The sequence below is a fragment of the Netta rufina genome (genome assembly GCF_964035555.1).
Source record: "Netta rufina genome assembly, chromosome: 27".
Lineage (NCBI taxonomy): Eukaryota > Metazoa > Chordata > Aves > Anseriformes > Anatidae > Netta > Netta rufina.
In genome coordinates, this window is record NC_140151.1 from 3,898,530 (window position 1) to 3,919,175 (window position 20,646).

The following is a 20,646-nucleotide window of genomic DNA, read 5'->3' on the forward strand; positions in this document are numbered from 1 at the left end:
AGGCCAAGAGTGTCAACAGTGTGGATGCCAACAGGCCAGAACGAATGAAGAACCCCTCAGTAATGAACCAGTGTGCAAAGCCTCATGCTGCGCTGCAGTCCCACAATAACAAACCCCTGTGCCCAGCCGAGTTCTCATTAGCAACTTTACAATAACACACCCCGGTGCAAGAGCAATTAAACGAAAACACCAAGGTGTGTATACCCTGGAAGGGAGAAATATCCAGATATTTCTGGAGCTGAGGGGTGAATAAAATTAACGATTAAAGATTTTGTTGACTGCGCTTTTCTAAATTTTTCTGTCCAAGTGCAATGATGGCAGCTGGAGCTCTTTTTTAAGCTGGCACAGCCTGAGCTCTGGGAGCGCTTGCAAGCAGCAAGTGGTTTGATTCCCGCGTGCTTTGCTGCTGAGCATAACTCCAGTCCTACCAACTGAACAGAGGAATCCTGTTTAACAGGTAATCTAAGGATTAATAAGAGTATCTGATCCCAAAGAATCCTTCCAGAATCAATTGGTTTCCATTCTGTAATCTTATTATTCCAAGGCTTGTTCAGGCCTCAGGGTCGCAAACTTTTCTCCGAAGGGCAGGAAGGATTTTTCTTGTTCCGGAGGTTGCAACTTTGCACGTGAAGCAAAAGGTCTGGTCTGTTGCTGAAGAGAGGGCTGGCAAAGATCCAGAAATGCACCAAATAGTTTGTAATTTACAAAAATAATCAGCGTACCGTGCTTTTCCCTGGCTTTCTCAGGTCTCTACAGAGAAAAGCAGCACATGTGCAGGTATCCCAGTGCAGCCACTTCTTGTGGGGGTGGCCTAGGAGTTGGGACATTAAGCAGCTTTCATAATGTACTCCTAGTTTACACCTCAGTGCAAGTAGCAATTCTGCTTCGTTTCCTTTCAGACAGCAGCTTGATGTCATCACCAGAGGGTTTCTTGCTGTTTGAAAACCAGACTTTTCATTTCAAAGCAGCTGTCAGTAAGCCATTTTTTTTATATATTAAAAAAAAAAAAAGGAAGCCTTTACCAAAAGTGGAGTAATCACTGGACATTTGTGATATTGTCCCTGAACGTTTCAGGGACCTTGATCAGCCCTACTTCGGAAGCTTCATACACGGGGATTAACTGGAGGTTTTAAAGCCTGCATGAAAAAGAATCAAACAAATGACTGTGCCTGATGCAGTTTCACCAAATTACATCCCAAAAGATTTGCAGTTCACATTTAAACTCGGGTTACCTTTGGTGGAGGTGGAGGTTTGCCTTTGGGAACTGGGAGGCAAGCAGGTTTTTTCTCTCGTGCCTGTAACAAAAATGTAGTTTAATAAGCATTATGCTTTCATGTCTAAGCAGCTGCACAACCTCCTCAGACCTCAGCTGCTGCTGCAGTTATCTCGTATTTACTGCAGCATTTTCCTAGTGGAAAAGCTCGGGGTGAGTCAGGTTAATCTGACTGCATACAATAATATAAGTACACAGGGGAAATAGATATACTGCTTCAGAAGAGCACTGGGCTATTCTCAATGTGTAAATTCATCTTTATCAAGTAGCTGTGCTCAAATAAACTGCTCAGGAAGCTGAAGCTGGTTGTGTGCTCAAGGTACATGTTGAAGAAAGCATCTCTGAAGACGGGGATTCCTTTAATCATAGTCAGAAACTGAAAATACTGGTTGGCGTCTGCTATTCATCTGCAGCTGAGATGAAAGATGTGAAACATTGTAGGGTTATACTTACAAATAGCTCTTGTGTGTGAGAAGAGGCTGGCTTGGTGGGAGGGATGGGAGGTGGGGGACCCTTTGGTCTTATGATGGGCTGTAAGAGAAGAGAGTACAAAACGTGTTGGTCCTATATACGCATCTTGTATGTGTGCATCTGTATGGTCCATGGGAATGTGTGGGCTTGTGTTTTATACAGAAAGTACATTGCTGGCGGTAAATGGATGTATTCATTTCAGAAATAGATCTGGGATGCTTTATGCTGCCTGGCCCTGGGAAACATGCAGGGCTTTATCTAGAGTGCAAAGATTTCCCCTGCCCTTGGGATCAGATGGTCACTGCAGGTCTCCACGTGAGCTCCTGTGTGCTGCCCTGCCCAAAACCAATATAAAAGCCAACACTTTCTCTCAAAGTACTTACACTCCGAAGCTGTGGTTTGTTTTCCTGCGGTGGGGGTACAGGAAGGAGAAGTTTCTTATCGTTCATCTGAAAAAAAGGGAACAGTTAAGTCTGATGGAGACCTCATCTTGTCTTCGCATGCACCCTTTGCCACAGGCAGGTCAGTTAGGGGCTTTTCTTAATGTCATGCGCTGTACCCGCTTCCTCCCTGTGCTGGGACTCACAGCACGCTCCTCTCAGCCCTAAACAAGCACTTTGAAACCCTCCTGCAAGTGTAGGCCACTTCAGCTGGTGAGTTTTCACATTTCAGCCCCTCATTTACAGCAGAGAGGCTGTAGCTGACCCAGCACCTCCCCGCTCTTACCTTCTGGGCAGGTATGGCCAGGCCTGGGTGCTCTCCTTGTTCTTGATCCACAAAGACTTGGTTTGTAGCTCCAGGTCCCCTTCTGGTCTGCCTGCTATGTGAATTTACAAATAACTGTAAATCTTACCCTGTCTGAAGTGGGTTTTTTGTTTTGTTTTTAAATAACAACAGCAAAAACCACCCGCTAAAGTCAAATGCCTGTCTTAATCCTACTGGTCTGTTATAAAGTCATGTTTTTTCTTTCCTCCCTCCCATCCACTTTTTTTAATTACTGCAGAATTAATCCTGAGTGCTACAGATTCAAGTATACAGTCCTCTCCTAAATTCAGGACCTCTGAAGCAGCTCAGTAAAGCTCCTTGACCAACTTCCGTGGTTGTCTAAGGTTTCCTTCACCCACATTGAAAGCCCCAGCTTAAAAACTATCGAGGAATTCCTTGGTTTTAGTGTTGTTGCTTTTTTTTTCTTTTCTGTTTTTCTCAATAGGGTAAATACTTTACCTCTTCTTGAATACTCGGAAGTAGATAAGTAACGCTGCTGCAATTATTGTGACAGTAAGGATGACCAGCACAACAGCAATGATAGCGAAACCTGTCAGGAAGACACAAGTTGTTATTTCTTAAAAGATGTGCTATTACTAAGCAGATTCCTATTGGCAAAGTATTTTTTTCTTCAAGGTCTAGACACTATTTATCTTAATAGTTGCTCAGGCTTATAGCTTTTTCTCCTATCACAAGTAATCATTAAAATTTGTTTCTGCTGTTTTTGAAGGCTCTGGTTATTGCTTGGGCTGTCTTTCAGCTAAACAAATCCATCCTCAAAGATCATTGCGCTGTCATTCTTCCTCTCTTTCTTGAAGGGTGTTACCAACATAGGCACAGCCCTTTAGCATAGCGTACAAGTGAGGCTTCACAATTTTCCTTCAACAAAACTACTCTACAGCCTCAACCAAGACTCAGTGTTGAGAGCTGCTGGTGCTTTAGTGAATGTGAAGAGAGGACAAAGATAATATCAACAGCTTAAAATTCTTTCCTTAAATCTTTTTTTTTCTTCCCCTAGATAGTTGGGTATTTGTACAGAAGGGATTTTCCCCAAGAGGTAGCTCAGTTACAGATCAGCACCATGTAAATGCTAAAGCAATGACCCTGCCTGCCTCCTTCACAGCAAAGCCTCTGGGAGCTTGGCTCCACTGAAATTTGACAGCGTGTGCTCGTTATCTCAGGACGGAAAAGGAAAAAGCTCACCACCCTAACGTTATAGATACACCCAGGAGATTATTTAGAAGAAAAAATAATTTCCTCCAGTCGTTCACACAAGCTTTAATTACTGAAAGATGCACAGAAATCAGAAACCTAGATATGCAGTATTTGCAAAGAAACAGTCTGACAGCCAGGGCAAGTTGGGGCTGTTTCACTAGAGTTAAAGAAGGTCTTGTTTCAACCAGTTGATGGTAGTCAACCCCATGTGTGGACATACAGCACTTACTGGTAACAGCTGATGAGCTGTCACAGGTCGGTGGTGCCCATCCTTCCTCACACTGACATTGCAACTCGTGGTCGCATACCTGGGGAAACACAAGTATGGAAAAACTTCAGGATGGAAATAGGAGTGAAGGTGATGTAGTAAAACATCATTGGCTCAGGAACAGGGCAGCATTAAGCTTATTACAGTTAGATCTGGAAACCCCCTCTTATTTTGCTTGGACTAAACTTTAGCACTGGGAGTAGCAATTTTGCACAGGCTTGGTTGTCTTTTGCAAGTATTTTTACACTGGAAGCTATACCACAAAGCAGCGCCTTTGGTCTTTACATCTGTAGGTCTCTCAATGTTCAATTGTGAGCACGGTTATCCTCACAAAACGGGAGGAGACCTGAACGTATAGGTGTGATACTGGTTCAGAGGCAGGGCCAGGCAGAAACTGTGTCAGCCTCCTGTGAGCTCCTTAAAAATATTGGTACCCTATCAGGTTAGATTTGGTTTTATAAAAATATAAGAAGCTTCTGACTTTTCTAAATTCCTATTCCAGTAACTTAGATACTGGCATCAACAAGGTCTATAGCTGGCGTGCATTATTATTATTATTATTTTTTAAGTTAATAGCATCAAATGCTTATTATCTTACAGCATGTCCTGGACACTTAGCAGAGCAGTCACTTGATCTAAAGACATCTTCAGCAGAGACACATTCTCCATTGCTGCATACCTGCGATGTACAAGGCAAATGTCACCGAAGAGATTTATAGCTTTCAGAAAACACAGAGCTTGCACATTATTGTGTAAAGGTATGAAGTGTGAAAGGAGGTATGCAAATCACTTAGACTTATAATAGCGTTTGATATGTTGACAGAATTTTTCATTTGACTTTGGATACCTTATAGCAAGGGAGTGACAAAGATGTAGAGATATCATTGTTTTCCTGTCCTCTGCAATCCTTTTTTTCCCTTAATAACCATCCCAGGTGAAAATATGACAAAGAAATTGGACATAGCACTCAGTGAGGCCTAACACATCCATTATAGAAATTATTAAAAACAGTAATCTATATATGGTCTTTTAACTTTTCAGTACAAAGTATGTTTCTTCTGCCACATATATTTTTGTCAGTGAGAAATTAATAAAATAGTCAAACGAAAGGAAGTCAGAAGGACAGCAGTTCCTGTTTGCTGCTGATTCATGCTAGATGTAAGGCAGAAGTTATGGCAAATCTGATCAGCAGAAGCTCCACATCCACTTCAGCCTTTCTGGTTTAAAGTCCTTGTCTGGCAGAAAATGCTAATGATATAAGCAAGACTGAAAGAGGGAAAAAATAAGAAAAAAAAATCTCTACTAACCATTCCATCTCCACACTTGGTTCCATTGAGGATCATCCCCAAATCTCCTTCTCCATCCCTAGGAAAACTTGCTTTGCAGGACTCAAAAGTCACCAGGCTCCCATACGTAGGCATCTCCTGCCCTCCGGTACAGAACAACTTCCCACACATTATATCTCTGGAAGGAGAACAAAAGCCACTAGAACAATGCACAGCAAAACCCTCTGAGCTGGTCTGTTGCACAGCCTGAATTTGCTGTGGCTATATGGGATCTCCAAAGAAATAACTGCAGGTATCAGTTTTGTTTCGTGATGGTTTTGGGGTCAGTTTGTTAGTAGAATGTGGCAGGTCCCTAATACCTCTTGAGTTTATTAGGGAGCCCACGGGAATTTGCAGAAATGAATACTTAGCTGGTCTGGCTCAACTTCTGAGGTTCACCTCAGGTTACCTATTCAAAAATCCTTTCCCAGTCCTTACCTACACACACACACGTGCATGTACACAGTCATCCTCACAAGCAGGCTTGCACACATGCATACTCTTGTTCATTCTCAGGCTGATCTTGAGATAAATTACTTTGCTTCTTTCCCTGGATAGGAGTACTACTTGGAAATTAGATTTCTTAGAATTATATTTCAAATGGAATAAGAAACAAAGACTTGTAGACTTATGTGCCACCTAAAATAGAGTACTCTTTGCTTCGGTCTCTTAATTCAGATGGGAATGATCTCTCTTCACAAATTCTAGCAAATTCTGTAACAGTGCTTACTTTTTTTTACACGGGATGTGACTACCACTTTTTTTCTTGCAGTATCCGTAATATACCCCTCTCTCGTTCATCCGGTAACAGGAAGCTGCACCTTCAGTAGCCTCTGTTAAAGAGGAAAACAAGAAATGCAATGATGCAAAGAGCTTAGGAGAGGAGCTGGGATTAGTTTAGGTTCTCTGCCTGCAAAACCTGTTAATACTGCATTTCCTTTATCTGTTTAGGATATGGCCTTTTCCAGTAAAGTTACCCATGAGCCTAAATGACTCACTGACACTTCATGCATTAATTCTGTAACAGTAATGTGTGCATTCAGCAGCACCTATCCCTCTGTTCACTGCCTAGTACAAACCGATGGACTTTGCTAAAGAGAAAGGACATAGTCAGGACTAGGAAGCTGGTAAGCCACCACTCCTCTCGAAATACAGATACTTCCTCATTTTATCAAGTGCACGTTGACTGTATCAAAGTCATCTTAATGTTGTGCAAAAGAGGAATATGCTTATGACTTCCTATTTCTCTAGAGGTATACTATATTATATGCCGTGACTTTCAGTTTGGGTGGCGATAAACTTTTACGATGTAAATATAGAGCTGATAAACTACATGGTATGAGCGAGAACTCAGCTATCTAGCTGTGCTGTTCCTGATTTCCAAAAGAGCTTTGTTGGGTTGCTCTCAGGCAAAGCCTCCTATGTCTCTCTCTTTTGACCTTGACAACAGTTTTTCAATGCCAGCTTGTACTTACGTGGTCCAAAAGCAGCTTTGCACTGTTGTTCCCGGGTGGGGCAGTTCCCCATGTAACAAAAGCCTTCTCCCTCGTTGCAAGGATGTCCATTCATACGGAATCGATCTGATGGGCAATTCCCAGAATAACCGGTGCACATCTCAGGCAGGTCACAGTCATCCTTAACTGCTCGGCAAACAGCTCCTGCTGCTTTATACTGAAGTGGGGGGAAAGCAATGCTACACTTAATTTTCTTCCTTGCCATTTAAAAGTCACACTGAACCAGAGGGCTAAAATTAGGGGAGACAAATCCCATCCTCACTGTAAAAATTGCATTTTGGGCCAGATCCCTATCTAATGTAAAGTTGGTTACATCAATTTACAGGATTTTGCCTGGCTGTGCCTCAGCTTTTCTTCCCAGGAGAAAATGGGTAATCAAAAGGCTCATTTCTCCAGGGTGAACTGGGTGTACTGGTTGTTGTGGTGTGCATTGGGATGGGCAAAATGTGCCTGTAATTACAACGCTATGTCAGTAATTACCAGTAACGAGGATTGATTCTCTTGAGAGATGTATCAGTGCTTTCTCAAAGGCAGAAAACCCCTACCCTAGAAAATATGAGGAGACGGAGATGCAGAGGAGTCTTACTTGGCAATTCTCACAGCACTCTCCATGAGCACACTTGGATCCCGCCGTCAGTTTGCACGTCTCGGGGTTGCAGCAGGTGTTTGTGCACTCCTGTGACAGAACAGGCAATCAGCTCTGGTACAGCACGACGTGTTCTTGGTCCCCTCCTCACTGCACTCTCAGTGAACCACCCTGTACTGGCTTATTGAGGGAGGGAGGGATACCTCGAACCTGACTTTGCTTCTCTGAAAACCACTGTTTCTAGAAACCAGACCAGACATCATGAGAGAGCACAAAGGATGCTAAGTGGGATTACAAATGCGCTGACAGAAGTGGGGAACTTGCTTATTTCCTCTGAGACAGTTTCGAATGCATGTTTTTTCCCCATTCTCAGTTCCTGTGTCGACACAACGCAAACCATGCCATCATCTTTCTCATCACGCACTTCATAGGCATGTCTGTAGTACATATAAGCAATTTGATGACCAGCGTTCCTACAGAAGTATTTCAGCTAGCTTTGAGCTGGCTACCTCAGAAACCAACTACTCTACAGCCTCAATAAAACTGTTTGCCTCTTCCAGGTATTATTTTATCCCCAGTTATGCAGATACCTCGGCAGTACCGCAGTCGCATTCCTCTCCTTTTTCCACAAAGCCATTTCCGCAGGTTGGAGGTGCTACGATGGTGTTTATATCTGGGATGTTGGTTAAGCATTTTGGCATGTCATTCAGCATGTATTTCTCAAAGTCTTGGAGGCTGCAAGAGCTGAATACCTTGGGGATGATCGAGCTATATTGAGAAAGGAGGAGGACTCGTATTAGGATCAGCATAGAAACAGAGAAACAATACCCCTCAAAAGAAAAAGGACACAAAGTGAGCATAACCCCAACTACTGGGTGCAGCCACTTTTCCAAATGTAAAAAATTAATAAATATAATGGCTATCTCCTAGCAAGAAAAATTAGGGAAGCAAATCAGAAGAAAAGTTGGGGTAAATGTAAATATTTCACATAAAGAATCCTACATCTCAAAGCTTTAAGCCCGGTCTACACGATTTGTGTCTGGATGCTTCAAGCATGAAGAATTTTCCCCAGGGCTGTCCAAATCAGGGTATTCAACTTAAGATGAAAATCAAATTAAGCCTCTACCAATTTAGTATTTATTGAAGATGACAACATTCTGTGTGTTTTTTACAGGAAATATTTTCAGGGTTTATAACAAAAAGATATTTTAGGTAAGTCTTGGAGAAACTCTGTCATCTGAGATAACCACAACAATTTCATGCTAACAGTTTTAAGGAAGAAGCGATTGCTGCAATTTATGGCATAATGCCAAGGCCACAACAATGCATGCAAAGCAAAGGTCATCCAAAAGGGACTAAAGATTATTATTTTGGGGGATGTCTATCTAGGAATAACTAAGAAGGGCCTGGAACTGAAAATGGGATGCTCACTACTTTGTGGAGTTTCTTCCTTTTTCTCTTTCTGTATAATTGGAATGAGATAATCTTAAAGGACAAAACTAATGACTTTTCTATTTTGTGAAGCTTATCCAGAGCCCGTGCTTTACTACCCCTGTTCATTAATGCACTTGCCCTTTTCCAAACTCCTACCTGACGGTATCTGTCATGATACAGATTTTAGCATTACATATGCAGGCTTTGGTGTCATGACTCATGCCGAGGTTGTGTCCCATCTCGTGTGCCATGGTAGCTCCAACTGCAATTTCATTCCTGCTGTGATCCTGTGGAAACAAGAACCACCTATTATTTCTACGAGCATTTTAGAACAAATAGGAACATCAGAGAAGCTGTGTGGCTAAGAAAAACATTTTTTTTTTTCAAGTGAAAACATCCTTATCCTGTGTAATGTGATAACATTGGTCTGTTCATGCATTTATTCCAATGTTTATGCTGCATTCTGTGTAACAGCAATGAGATCACACCGCTAACCAACATCAGTAAATTGGTGTAATTAGTTTTTAAATAAACATGAGGGAGTTAGGCAGCCAAGTAACAACTGAGCGTTAAGGGGAACTGAGCATCTCAAACCCTTAATCCTCTCTTTGGATAGCTGTCTTGTGCTTAGGGTAATTATGTGGGTGTGCTATAATTACTGCTCATTACACCAAGTAACCGTTGTGTACACTCTTGTGCGTGCACAGAAGGGAAAGGCAGATGCTGTGCTCCATCTTCGCCATTAGCCTGGTGCTATGGTGGGAGGGAGGAACGGAAAAGTCCCACTCTTTGGAGTGGAATGCAGATGTTTAAAAGCAGCTGGCAGAGGAAATGCATAAAGCATGTGATGCAGTGTACTGGTCGTGCTCTTCCAGCGTGGCATGGCAAATCGTGCTGCTAAAAAATGCATCTGCCCCCCAAAATAACATCCTGCATTTACAGTCATCCCAGGATTTCCTTATGGTGTGGGAAAGCTGGAATTTCATGTGATGGGTTGTTCCTCTTACCAACAGGCCCAGCCTCTGAGGCTGGGCACAGCAGACGAGTTCCCAGTTCTGTTGGTAAAGTTTGGGGTCTATGTTCCTGTTTAGGCTGAGGCTTATTATAATAATTTAGGCAGTGGTAATATAGTGGCTAAGTGCTATGACAGGCACAATCAATTCCCCATTTGTAATGGGAACCTTAAGCTGGAGGCATGAAATCATTTATTTTTCTCCTTTGACTCTACAAGTGTCTGGAGCTCTAAACACAGGTGTCAGAGTTTGATGTTGGCATTTAGATAACCCAACTACCATGCTTTGTTTGTGCTTTTGTTACCTCTGCACTTCATTTAAGATAAAGTCTGTGATTGTGGTTTCTGCAGCCTGATCTAATAATGATATGAACCGGACAGAGAAGTGAAAATGTTGTACACCACCAATTTCCATAACCATCCTTTACTGGTTGCATGAAAACATAGAAAAGCTTTCAAAAATTAAACAAGAATAAATCAGACCTGAATTATACCTGCAGAGTATACATCACTGCATATGGATTTTAGAAAAGCTAATCCAATTGTTGTCCCCTCAAAGTCATAGCCCCTGTAAGGAAGAAGAAAGGCAGAGTGAGATGAAGTGTTATTACAAGGGAGAACATCTGAAGGCAGCACCAGCTCCATTAACCAAGCAGAAGGCTTGAAGCATGAACTCATTTCCAGCTCTGGTTTGCATCCCTGATTTAATAAAATGTTTGAGGACATGCTGAGGATCACTGCAAGCCAGTAAACAATTAAATACATTTTCATTTTATTTTTTTTTACCTAAATTACATTGCAGCTCATGAGATCTGAGCACCTGTTTGGGTGCAAAGTGCTTGATGAAGTGCTGTAAATGCAGCAGTGCTTGGATGAATCAGGGCCATTGAATGTGAGCCAGAATAGTGAAGTGAGCGTTGGTTTGGTTTGGCAATCTGCATTTCCCAGCCTTTAAGCTTCATACCGTGGCTCTTCAGGCTGTCAGACTATGCTGCAGTCCTCAGGACGCCCAACTGTTGTGTGACCAGAGCAGGGAAAAGGAAAGACAGAGATGTGACAAGTCATTGCCTGGCTTTGCAGTGTTTCAGGTAGAAGGGTTAGATAACATGTCCTAACAGTACGTCCTAGGAGCTAATCTGTGCTCCGTGAAGAAAACAAAAGCAAGAAATGAGAGCCTGCATTTATCTTTTTGTCCTAGAATTAGTGCAGCTGGGTGCTGGAAAGGATGAAATCCAGTTCTGTACAGTGTCTCTGCTGGGTTGGTGACCAATTTTTTTAAGAACAAATTCCTTTAACACGTTTGGACATGCAGTTAGAAAACAATGATACACACGTGATTAGCTGAGCATTGTCGTTTCTTTTCCTCTTTAATAAATCTGAGTTACGCCACTTTGAGAAGCTGTCCAGAGTGAATCCTGCAGTACGACTCAAGAGGCATTTATCATTATCTGTCCAGATTTCTAGGCCAATTAGAGCCACGTAAATATTTATGGCCTTATAAACCTGCAGCAGAGAAACATTTTTGCTGTAAAAACAAAGTACTTTATGAAGACTTCTGAAACACACTCAACTTGGTAATTGGTTCGCTTTTGTCACTTGCAATACAGTCCACTCCAAACCTGATTTAAGCTTTTCTGCACTTCAAAGTTGCAACAACAACAAAAAAAAGACCAAACAAAACATAAAATCTTATTTTTCCCCACTTTAAAACCATTTTTATAACTGGTTTAAAAATACTTGAAAAATCCTTAGATTTAAATTGTGAAAGAAATCAAGAATCAATTCATTCTTTGTGAAGGATTTCAATCATTCACTTTAGCAGGTGCTAAGAAAATAAGGTATAAATCTTTTTTAATAGGAGTTTATAAAAAAAAAATCCAGTCTGAAGGCAAACAACAGGATAATACAGATGTGTTAGATTTGTTATAAAAATGACAATTACATTACAATTTTCAAACAGTACATTTTTCATTCCTTTCCAGATGTATTAACAAAAAATCAGGACGTTTGTAAAAGTAAAAAAAGTATATATAAATCACATTTATTACAATTTCACTTTGTTGTTTTTTCTCTTACCACGTTGATGTAATTGACTATTCCAAATATCCTTTGTCTCACAGTTTCAACATCTTGGTTATACTTCTTATACTAAAAAAATTAAATATATGATATCAGGAACAGGAAAGGAAAAATAAATGCTTTGTCGGAGAAGAAATATCCCAGAGCAGATTGCATTGCAAATCACACCATACATGGCCTAGTTTTATCTTTTCTACTCCTTATTTTATCAGACAATGTATCACAAAGCCTGGAGGAGAGAGCTGGGAAAAAGTGCAGGCATATAACTCCACGTTATAGAGATTCTAAGCATAGGGGAATGAGTTGCATGCGTGATAGGGAGAGGAAAATGTGTCTATTTTTTTCTCCATGTTCACTCCTGAGCTTGCCAGGCAGCGCTGGATGCAGGGAATTAGCTCGCATGGGGTTTGTGCATGACACTGAGGAAGGAGGGAGCTTGGGTCTGTCAGCATAGATATGCATACCTTACCTCGAACGGTTTTGTGACTGTTAAAATAGCCATAAATCTCTGATTTGGTAGCATCTGGGACTGCTTTCAGTCCCAGCATAGTGTAGCACTGTAATTGTGGCAGGAGCCCAGAATGAATAGCACCGGCTTCAGAAAGCTTATCTCTAGCTGATGAAACGAGAAAAACTTATTTCAATACTCACCATAGTGTTGTCTGCGACTATGTACACTTCCAGATACTTTTTTGCTTTCAGATATGCCTTCATCTAAAGAAAGGATAAATTTTGATAAATATTAAAGCTTGTTTCAGTCTCAGTCTTTGCAACTTCACACCTACGTATTGGTTGTTAGGCAATTTCTTTCAATAAGTAATTTATAATTGGGCTTTCTAAAATGATGAAAATTATTAAAATGGTGAAAGTAGGTTAGATATTTAAAAGTATTTAGCTGTTTGAAGATGCACATGGGCACCAGTTAGCACCAGTTGGACAGTGATTACAAAAACTCAGATCTGTGAGATTCTGCACTGGTTGTTTAAGGTTTGGTTATGCCCCACTGTTTGCAGTTGCATCTCTCCTGGAGGTGCCACCAGGCAGTGGGAGTTGTGCCACTCATGCAGCTCTGCTAAGCCCTTGACTTCTTTTCTTCTATGTACTTACTTCTGGACTGTTGCTGGATTTGAAGATGTCACTGATGCGGTATTTTGAATGAACATCCCAACTACTATTGACTACACCGCAGGTTTTTATGGGCTCATCTTCTCTGAGTTTCTCATACTCGTAGACCGCGTGTTCGTCTCTGTCTGAAGATCCCAATGGTTCAATAAGGTACTTCTGACCACGGGTCTCAAAATACCCACTGTGAAAATTTTCTCTAGGTTAGACTGTGATGTTTTAAATCTAGAAGACTAAGTCAAGAAAGCAACATTATCTCTAACAACGTTTTGCATGTTTGTAGGGATCGTGGCACACATTAATGCCATGGAACATGGTTTGACAGCATGCAGGCAGAGTGTGCAATGGTTTAAAGGCAAAAATCAAAGGTATTGAGTAAATTGGAAGCTCTGGCTGGTCAGGTGAGGTCTCTTGAATAGGAAACTGTCAGTCAAAATGAAACTGGATTAGGAATGAATTAGTTTTACGTTTGGGGGTTTTGTGCTTGAGAGGGATGATTGAAAAGTGAATTTCAGTTCATTGGGGAATTCAAATATAAGTTCTAATTTTCAATTCAGATGAAATTTTGAAATATTGAAAGCAATTTAAAGTTTTGTGTCATTTCAATCAGTAAGTGTTAAAATAAGCATTCAGTGTTAACACGTAAACTGGACAAGCTAAGAACTATTCACAAAGAGTCTGCTATGCTATGATTTATGACCTGATCTAATATGGAATTAGTCACATAAATTTGACATAGAAATTCCTTTAGCTTCTAATTTGTAAACTCTGAGACTGAAGTAGCAAAGTAACTTTTTTTTTTTTTTTTTACTTTTTCCCCTTGCCTTTGTAAACTAGTTTCCTCATGAGCATAAACGAACAAAAGATGAAATCCATTTATCTATATCCTGATTCTATTTACATTAGAAAATATATCCTCACAGAACATGCTATCTGTGCCCATTGGAAACCAGAGCCCCACCTTACCTTAAACCTGTGCAAGCACTGATGCTTGCTATTGAATCAGCATCATCCTGAATATAACCTTCATAGTAACAGTGATCCTGTATAGAAAAAAAAAAAAAATCCTTGTCAAATTGGGCCAAATCTCACTGACTGCAATGAATTGGCCTAGTGATTTCAGAAAGCCATCTGAGAAGATCTCCCATTAGGGGAGATTCTTAAAATGAAAACAGCTGGTGACCGTTTCCATATTTGCTACAGTGCTATTATTGTTATCCTTCAACACAGACCCAGATGTTGGTAAATCCAGTTAAGGTGGGCTCTGGTTAATACAGAACACAACATGAAAATAAGAATAAGCAGATTTAGTGCTCAAAATGAAATGTAAACTAATGTGCTCTGAATTGGGCCGAATTTGGCCCATACGGAATTATTTTATCGTGGCCAGAATTCAGGGAAACACCCTTTAAAAAATAAGAGAAAAAAGTTTTGCATTCCAAACGGTATGGATTAAAACACACAGTGTGACATTGGACAAAAAGCTTCAGGTGAGAGCTTTTTTTAAGGATAAGACCAGTGGGCAGACAGTTAATTAAAAATTAACTAAAATGGAACAGCCACTTCCTCTGTGTCTGTATCTGAATAACTGATTTGTCATGGCTCAGAGAAACCACCTGGGGTAACCTGCAACGCGTGGGTGATAAGGTGAGCCAAGGAGGAAATCTGTGTTTATCAGAGCCCATGATCTCACTGAGATTAGGGTGTAAGAGCAAGTCACCGAGTTGCACAGAATGAGCAAAGTCAAATGAGCAGGGAAATGTTTGGTCTGTCCTAGCTCCACTCCCTTTCCTGACAAAAGAGAGAAGAAACCCAGCTCAGCAAGTGCATTCATCAAGCAGTGAGCTGAAAAGTGACTGCCTGGAGTCACGAAGAATATCTTCCCCTGACCCTTCTGAGGCATCCAAAGTTTCAGCATATCTTGATTTAAAATCTTTTATTTCCATATGATTTGTGCTATAATTTCAGAGACCCGAGAAATCTCATATAAACCTCAATACTGCAAATACAGGGGAAAGAAACCTTTATTACCTTGATCTGAGGACTTGTTGTTATTTGTTGACCATCATCTGAATAAACTGTTTCAGTATAGTCTTTAGCTAATAGATCCCTGCAAAGAGTAAAGCACAGTTATTATTCAAAAAAAAAGAAAAAAAAAATTAGTCATCTAGAAATGAGACAGTTGTGTCACACGTGAAGTATTTAGGGAATTCAAATGATTACTCAGGTTATGGTTAGTATCAAAAGACGGAGGAAGCAAAACTGCTGGGTGGGGAATTCTGCCTGTTTGTAATCCTTACTCAAAGAGACATTTCTAAAATAAGAAAGCAATTAAAGTCTACTTATTTCGTCGGTATAAAGTAGTCTCCTAGTAGATCTGAAAGTAAACATATATAAATCCAGTATTTATTCTTTTTTGGCCTCCAGTTTATGCAGACACTTCCAGCACTCCACAGTGGTACTGTTGTGTTCTCCTCCTGGTTTACCTGCACTAAGCTTAAATAGCCAAGACAGAGGTCAGTGGAAGAGCTGCCTTGTCTGCTTCACACACGTGTATGCGTGCACACAGAGATACTGCTCAGAGATCACACAAACATATATTTTCAAGATTGGTGCCACACTTAACTCAAAACCAGGGCTGCTGATCTAGCAGCAGAGCACTACTCACTTCTGTGCAGGCAGCTACCCCCAAATCCCACAGCCCAACTTCTTTTTAAAGAGTGGGGTTTAGTGCAAGCTGATTTCCCTTCCCTCCTTTCAAATACCCAGATTAGATTTAAAAAGGGGCAAACATTGAATTATAATAAATATTTGACATCAACTGATTATAGCTCTGTTGTATTTACACAGTCATTAGAAAAGAACCTACTAAAGCTGACTTGTTTGATACCATGTTAAATATTATGGTGGAGCCAGCAAGCAGAAAATCACAACTGTGCTTTATTTTGCATTTGCTCTGTACAGTTTCAGGTTTTTCTTTGTATGCTTTGTTCAAAGCCCACTGCTTCTCCGCACCTTCTTCATGGCCTGTTAAAATGTTGTTAATCTTTCCAGCAGAACAGGCAAGCTCTCCTTGCTTTCAGTTTCCATAAAGCATTTTGTTGATGCCTGTGTTTATTACACTACTCAAAGTTCAACAGACATAGTGCTGAGGTAGGGCATACTGGAAGCCTTTTCTGAGGAATACTGCACTTCTTATTAATATTTTCCATTTTTGAAGCATTTATAGAGCTAACACAGCCCCGTTTTCATGGATGTTTCTCTGGTTCTTCTCTGTATTTACTACCAGTATAGAACAACAAAAAAAAATACAACCCTGAGACTACCCATAGACACAGAAATCTTGTGAAATAATATGACCATCTTAAGCATTCAGTGGATTTAGCCATTTAAGGAATAAACAGGAGAGTACGGTTAGCGGTATAGGCAAGTCATTCTGTCATAATAATTTTGCATGCCTATGTGGTTATTTCTCATTACCAAAACAGTGACATGATGTTTTCTCTTCCCCTTTCTCTCTTAGGACTGGAAACCATTATAATCCATAATACCTTTATCTTATAAGAGCCCAAGTCCTGTTTCTTTGTATTCTGCAGGCCCTACAAACCCACTTACAGTGAGGATTAATGTTCAAGGAAGGAGCTGAACTGAACATACTTATTTTTTTCGAGGTGCAGTATGACTTCCTCTCCATTGGCTTTGATTCCATACTCCAATGTGTCATCATATTTTTTCTGTAAACAGATTTAAGTGTTAGAATATGGACTGTTACAATTTCTGGCCTCACCATGAGCTGGCAGTTGCTGAGTTGCCAACTGCATTCTTTTCCTCCTCTTCCCACCAAAAATAAGTGCTCTGGCAGTTACAGAATAAGAAGGAGGTCACCTTGTTTCATACTTCTTAGTTGGAGGAACAAACTTAACTTTGCAAATGCATTTCTACCATCACAAGCACATATTTGCACATTCAGTAAAGTGCTGAAGTGGATATTGAAATTCAACCATTTTCATAACTCTGTTGAAATATGGAAGAATGTGCTTAGTTTTAAGCATTTGATTTAATTTACTACAAATCAGGATGCCCACAGGTTATTCAAAATCTGAGTACTATCAAAACCTACATCTGTGCAGAGATACAAGTACAGAAGATGCACTTACTGCATACAGGTACTTGGCTGCCCACTGAGCCCACCTCACAGTCTATTTTTACCAGACATGGAATCACTCTTCCAGGTTTTCTTTTTCCTTCCTCTTTTGTAAGATTAAGTGTCTGGCTCACCGTTTTCTTATCCTTGAAAGCCAAAAGTGCTCTGACTCCAGAAAACCTTCAACCTTCCCCATCTCCCAGAGAAGAAGAAAAGAAAAAAAAAGAGTAGTTCTCTCTTTTAATACCTCTTTGTTTCTTTCTACATCTCTTTTATGTACTGTGTGCAATTTCCGTGGATAAACTATTTCATATCGCTCAACTCCAGGTAATATCTTGCTTGTGCTTCCTAGGGAGAAAGAGATGTATATTTATGAACACACAGCATTAACTTTCTAAACACCATATTTCATGTCTGCCATGACTGCTTCTCTGGGGCTGTATAGTCATCGATCTGTTGTGCCACTCATTTCTCATGCATTCTCTGCTCTGGCTTTGGTGTGTGGTCATCTGCTCTGCAAGGCAGTCCCCTCACAGTGTGAGCTAACAACGTTTGTACAGCCTGGATTTTGGATGAGTTGCCATACCTGGCAATTTCTTGGTGTCAAAATATCCTGTGCAATTCCCTCTGGATTTCTTTCCCCAACACCAACCAGCAGTTTCGTGTACCAACACGCTAGATCAGCTACGCAAGGTGCAACCTTCATCTTTTGCAAATGACATAACTTAAGTTGTATGGTTCTGTGAAATTAATAACCTTCAAACTTTATCACATAATGACATACAAGTTAAGACTGCCTCGATATAAGCAAATAAACTCATACAGTTCCCCACAAGTCTGGAACAAGCCTAGATTTCTGCTTCAGAAAGCTTTTCAGCTAATCTTCTCACATAAATACTTCCCAACAGTTCTTCAATAGACTTGCTCTTATCTATTGAATCAGACTGAGTGACAGCAGAAGGACTGGAGAAGGCATTTCAGCAAGGGCAGGTGAAATAATAGGGGATGACGAGTAAAATGGGAAAATCTTGAGGGTGGTAAGGAATCCAGATTAAATAGCTCACGTAACCAATTTTTATTGGTCTTGCTTGTGAGGTGTGATGTCTGCAGTGGCTATAAAGAACACGGAAGAAAAAGTGCTGATGAGCAGTGTTGCATTTTGTTCTCTGCTTTTGAGCATGAGTGAATAATGACAGAAGTTAATTTGTGGCACGCTTTGCAGGGGTGGTCAGCACGCACTGCAGCATTTGAAGTTAATGACAGTAGCTGGTGTACAGCACTGGGGAGAACAGGATCCTACAATGGATGTGTTAGTTTCCAACCAGTCAACGGGAGGTCTGTATGCTTCATAAACTCCTAAATCTCCTACAAAAGGTAATTTCACCTGAATAGACAAATTCTTGAGGGCTCAAGCACAAGAGACTGTGTTAAACAACAACAACAACAAAGAGAGAGTGCAACTCCCATTTTAATTGCCTGCCTCAAGGCCAGATTTTTACAAGAGTAGGGCATCCCATTACTGCAATTTTCTATAATCCTTAATCTCTGCAACAGCAGAGTACATCCTCATGCACATTGTTCCAGTAAAATAGATAGATTAATTCTTCAGAACTGGTTTATTTGATTAAACCCTTTCAAAAAAAAAAAAAAAAAGCAGAATAAATGTGGCTGTATGTAGATAAAGTTGAATGCTGGAGAGAAGGGCACGATGGTATGATGGTAATAAATCCTAAATTATCTTAGATCAGCAGAGCAATTACAAAGTACACAGTAACTATCCATGTGCATGCTGTTAAAGAGTAAAAAATGCAAGTCCATTACTGTAAATAACAATAGGGCTTTATATTTTAGTTTAAGCAGCACTTTTTTTTTCTTAAAAAAGGGAACCTTTTTCTTTGGAGACTTGGTCTTTCTATGATCTTAAAGCATGTTCTCATGCAATGATCAAAGTAATATTTTAGGCCTCTCAAGAGCTGAGTTCTGTGCTCCAATTTTATCTGCCTGCTCCCTTTTACAAGACCAACTGCAGCCCAGATAATTCAAGTCTAGGCTGGAATCAAATAAGGACTCAAAACTAAACTGGTGTTTCTCCTGCAGAGGGATGCAAGTCGCATTTCAAGGAAAACAGTTTTGTTCTGGAACAAACAGTTTCTTAGAGGTCATTTTTTAATCAACTCACTGCATTGCCTTTGGCTAGCTTCAGCCATTGTCTTGAGTCAGTAGCTTTAAGGAGGAAAGAAATTCCTTAGGCTTTCTATAATGGCTAGAAAAAAATGTTAATAATGAGCAAATAATTAAGTAATTTTCCAAGAGCCTGAACCAGGAAGAAATATCATTAGTGAGGATTTCATTGATGATGGAGGTTTGATTTTTTTCGAGGAACTAAATATATAATGCTTTAAGCATTAGTGCTGTACACATTTTCAGATATTCTGTGCAAATAACGAAATCAAAAAGATACCTCCTGAGTACAAATTACGTGTGTAATTATGTGTATAAAACCTGTGCGTGCTTGTGCATGCCAAGGTCTGAAAAAAAAAGTTCTCTGATGACATGAATTGAATGAAACAATGCACATGGGGAAAAAAAATATGGTGTGGTCTGTTAGGTTAAGCTTCTCTACTCACAGCTTGAAGTATGCCACAGATAGTGAGGGTGGTAACTGTTTTAATTCAGGTAATGTCATTAACTGAACTCAGATAAAAGTGTTTTCTTTTATAGCCAAAAGGCTGTCAGTGTAATCCTTTGCCCCAGTTGGATAAATTCTCCAATCACTTGCAGAGGAAGCACATTCTTAATTGGCTCACAAAACTAACCTGTTCTGGGTCTGTAGCCAATGTATGGTGAGTGTTCACACAAGTAAATATTTCTCTAACTAAATAGTCACTTTGAACTGAAAGAGAAAAAAAGCAAACTCCCCAACTTCAGTAATACCTTTTTCTTAAATGGCTTTAATTCACTGTTCTTCAGTGTCATCTTCATGTTAATGATTAAAAAAAAATCATAAAAGTTATACAAAGTTATTTAAGATTACCCATAGTAACCACTGATAAAGGATTTAAAGAAATAGACATACCTTGTTGGAGAAAACATAGCAAAAGAACAGAAATGAGAACTTTGTTTGTCATCTCAGTCGCAGTTGTCTGGCCGTGGTCTCCTCGGGCTGGGAAAGTTGGGTTCCCAGTCCCTCTGCTTTGAGCAGTCCTCTTGAGCAGCGAATGAGAAGGAGTGAGCTGCTCAGCTTGTTCATGTTCCTATATGAGGAAGTGTTTACTAAAGGTGTTGCACAATTTTCAAGTCACAGAGTGTTACAGCAAGCGGAAGTTCCTGCTGGTTAGTTAATGTCACACAAGTTGTGATGTATTGAATACCTCTTAGGAATAAGTTCCCTAAAACTGCTTATCAGGGGGAAGATGAGATACTGAAGTTCTCATAATG

The 20,646-nt window shown here is 40.2% G+C and overlaps 1 protein-coding gene across 1 annotated transcript; it reads right to left on the reverse strand.

Annotated features, from left to right (window-relative positions):
- Positions 1-637: 637 nt before the first annotated feature.
- On the reverse strand, positions 638-20,373 carry ADAM28 (ADAM metallopeptidase domain 28). Its single transcript, XM_084302150.1, has 24 exons — positions 20,285-20,373; positions 17,456-17,556; positions 16,722-16,798; positions 15,096-15,174; positions 14,031-14,107; positions 13,050-13,248; positions 12,594-12,656; positions 11,940-12,011; positions 11,197-11,366; positions 10,347-10,431; positions 9,008-9,138; positions 8,008-8,185; positions 7,418-7,507; positions 6,793-6,988; positions 6,048-6,150; positions 5,300-5,456; positions 4,591-4,671; positions 3,954-4,032; positions 2,969-3,059; positions 2,471-2,561; positions 2,128-2,193; positions 1,727-1,804; positions 1,233-1,295; positions 638-1,136 (listed from the first exon to the last, which is right to left on the reverse strand). Exons 1-24 carry the CDS (start codon positions 20,334-20,336, stop codon positions 1,104-1,106), a joined length of 2,412 nt encoding a protein of 803 aa, XP_084158276.1. The 5' UTR covers positions 20,337-20,373; the 3' UTR covers positions 638-1,103.
- Positions 20,374-20,646: the final 273 nt, after the last annotated feature.

Excerpts from the sequence above, each read along its gene's own strand:
- ADAM28 (XM_084302150.1), bottom strand. The coding sequence starts at position 20,336 with ATGACAAACAAAGTTCTCATTTCTGTTCTTTTGCTATGTTTTCTCCAA. Across the intron at positions 12,657-13,049 it reads AATCCAGCAACAGTCCAGAA|ATGAAGGCATATCTGAAAGC; the intron begins GTAAGTACATAG and ends TCCTTTCTTTAG. Across the intron at positions 12,012-12,593 it reads TAGTCGCAGACAACACTATG|TATAAGAAGTATAACCAAGA; the intron begins GTGAGTATTGAA and ends TAATTTTTTTAG.